The 1,243-nt window shown below is 58.0% G+C and overlaps 1 protein-coding gene across 1 annotated transcript in view; it reads left to right on the top strand.

Moving 5' to 3' along the window:
- Positions 1-1,243, top strand: part of LOC118021557 (rod cGMP-specific 3',5'-cyclic phosphodiesterase subunit beta) — a 28,804-nt gene that overhangs the window by 16,085 nt on the left and 11,476 nt on the right. The window contains exons 3-4 of the mRNA XM_035022026.1: positions 108-248; positions 340-414. Of these exons, the coding sequence (XP_034877917.1) occupies positions 108-248; positions 340-414 (216 nt within the window). The remainder of the gene's footprint in view (positions 1-107; positions 249-339; positions 415-1,243) is intronic.

Genomic DNA, 1,243 nt, shown 5'->3' with positions numbered 1-1,243 from the left:
AGGGGTGGCCACAGGCTCACAGGTGTGACCCAGGTGTTACTGTGGTCACCCAGGGGTGTGTGTGTGTGTGTGTGACCACAGGCTCACAGCTGCACCCCCCCCAACAGGTGCTTCTGTGGTCAGCTAACAAGGTGTTTGAGGAACTGACAGACATCGAGAGGCAGTTCCACAAGGCGTTCTACACTGTGCGGGCCTATCTGAACTGTGACCGGTACTCGGTGGGCCTCCTGGACATGACCAAGGAGAAGGTGAGGTCTCAGTGCTCCACAGGCCTCCTGGCCAGCCTCGTCCTGCTCCTGTGCTGACTCACTGACTCTGTCCCTTCTCTTCTCTGCTCAGGAATTCTTTGACGTGTGGCCTGTGCTAATGGGAGAAGCCCAGCAGTACTCAGGCCCACGCACACCCGATGGCCGCGTGAGTCATGGTGGAGGGGGGACAGGCCCAGCCTGCATACCTCTGTTTCCCTGGCTCCAACTCCAGCTCCAGGGTGGGAAGGGGCCTGTCCCAGCCTGACCGAGGGTGGGAGAGGGAGGGCTATGGGAAGGGTGTGGGGCGGTGGGGACAGATGGTTGTGGGCTGGCTGGCTACCTGACTGCTCTGGAGGGCAGGCTCTGAGCGCTTGTCTGCTGCCTCCCCTGACTCCAGCGCATGCTCCGGGGCCGGGTGGGGGCAGGTGCAGATCTCCCGATGAGGGTCATCAGCCCAGTGGGAATGGCCAGCCTCTGTCCTTCTGCTGCCCCACCCTTAAATCACTGTAGCATCTCCCATGTGGGACCATGTATACGTGTATGTGCAGTGTGTGTGCAGACCTGTGTGCATGAGTGTGAGAAAGGCAGGGTGACAAGTACAAGGGAGCATGGCAGATACTTCTGCCACGTACTGTACATCCAATCTGGTACACACCACCCAGCCCAGCCATGCTTCCGTTTCCCCACCGGTCACAAGGGGTGATAACTGGGCCTTTTCACAGGGTTGTGTGCCAAGTCCCTGCTCATGGCTTGGCTGTGGCTGTGACTTGTCACAGTTGTGTGTGTGTGTGTGTGTACTGGCCTGGGTGTGCATACATGTGAAGGAGTATGGGGCCCAGTTTGTGTGTGGGCTTGAGTGGGACACAGACCGAATGAGGACAAGTGTAAACCAAATGTGTAATGTGTGTCCCACGAGTGTCAGTGATGGTCTGCATGTGTGTACATAAAGTGCATGTGAGGTTGTGTGTATGCTCTGTGTGCACGTCCATGTGTGC

The sequence above is a fragment of the Mirounga leonina genome, unplaced genomic scaffold, assembly GCF_011800145.1.
Source record: "Mirounga leonina isolate KUSES-001 unplaced genomic scaffold, KU_Mleo_1.0 Mir_100662, whole genome shotgun sequence".
NCBI classification, from domain to species: domain Eukaryota; kingdom Metazoa; phylum Chordata; class Mammalia; order Carnivora; family Phocidae; genus Mirounga; species Mirounga leonina.
The sequence above is the reverse complement of the archived record's forward strand: the minus strand, read 5'-3'. Positions and strand labels throughout refer to the sequence as shown.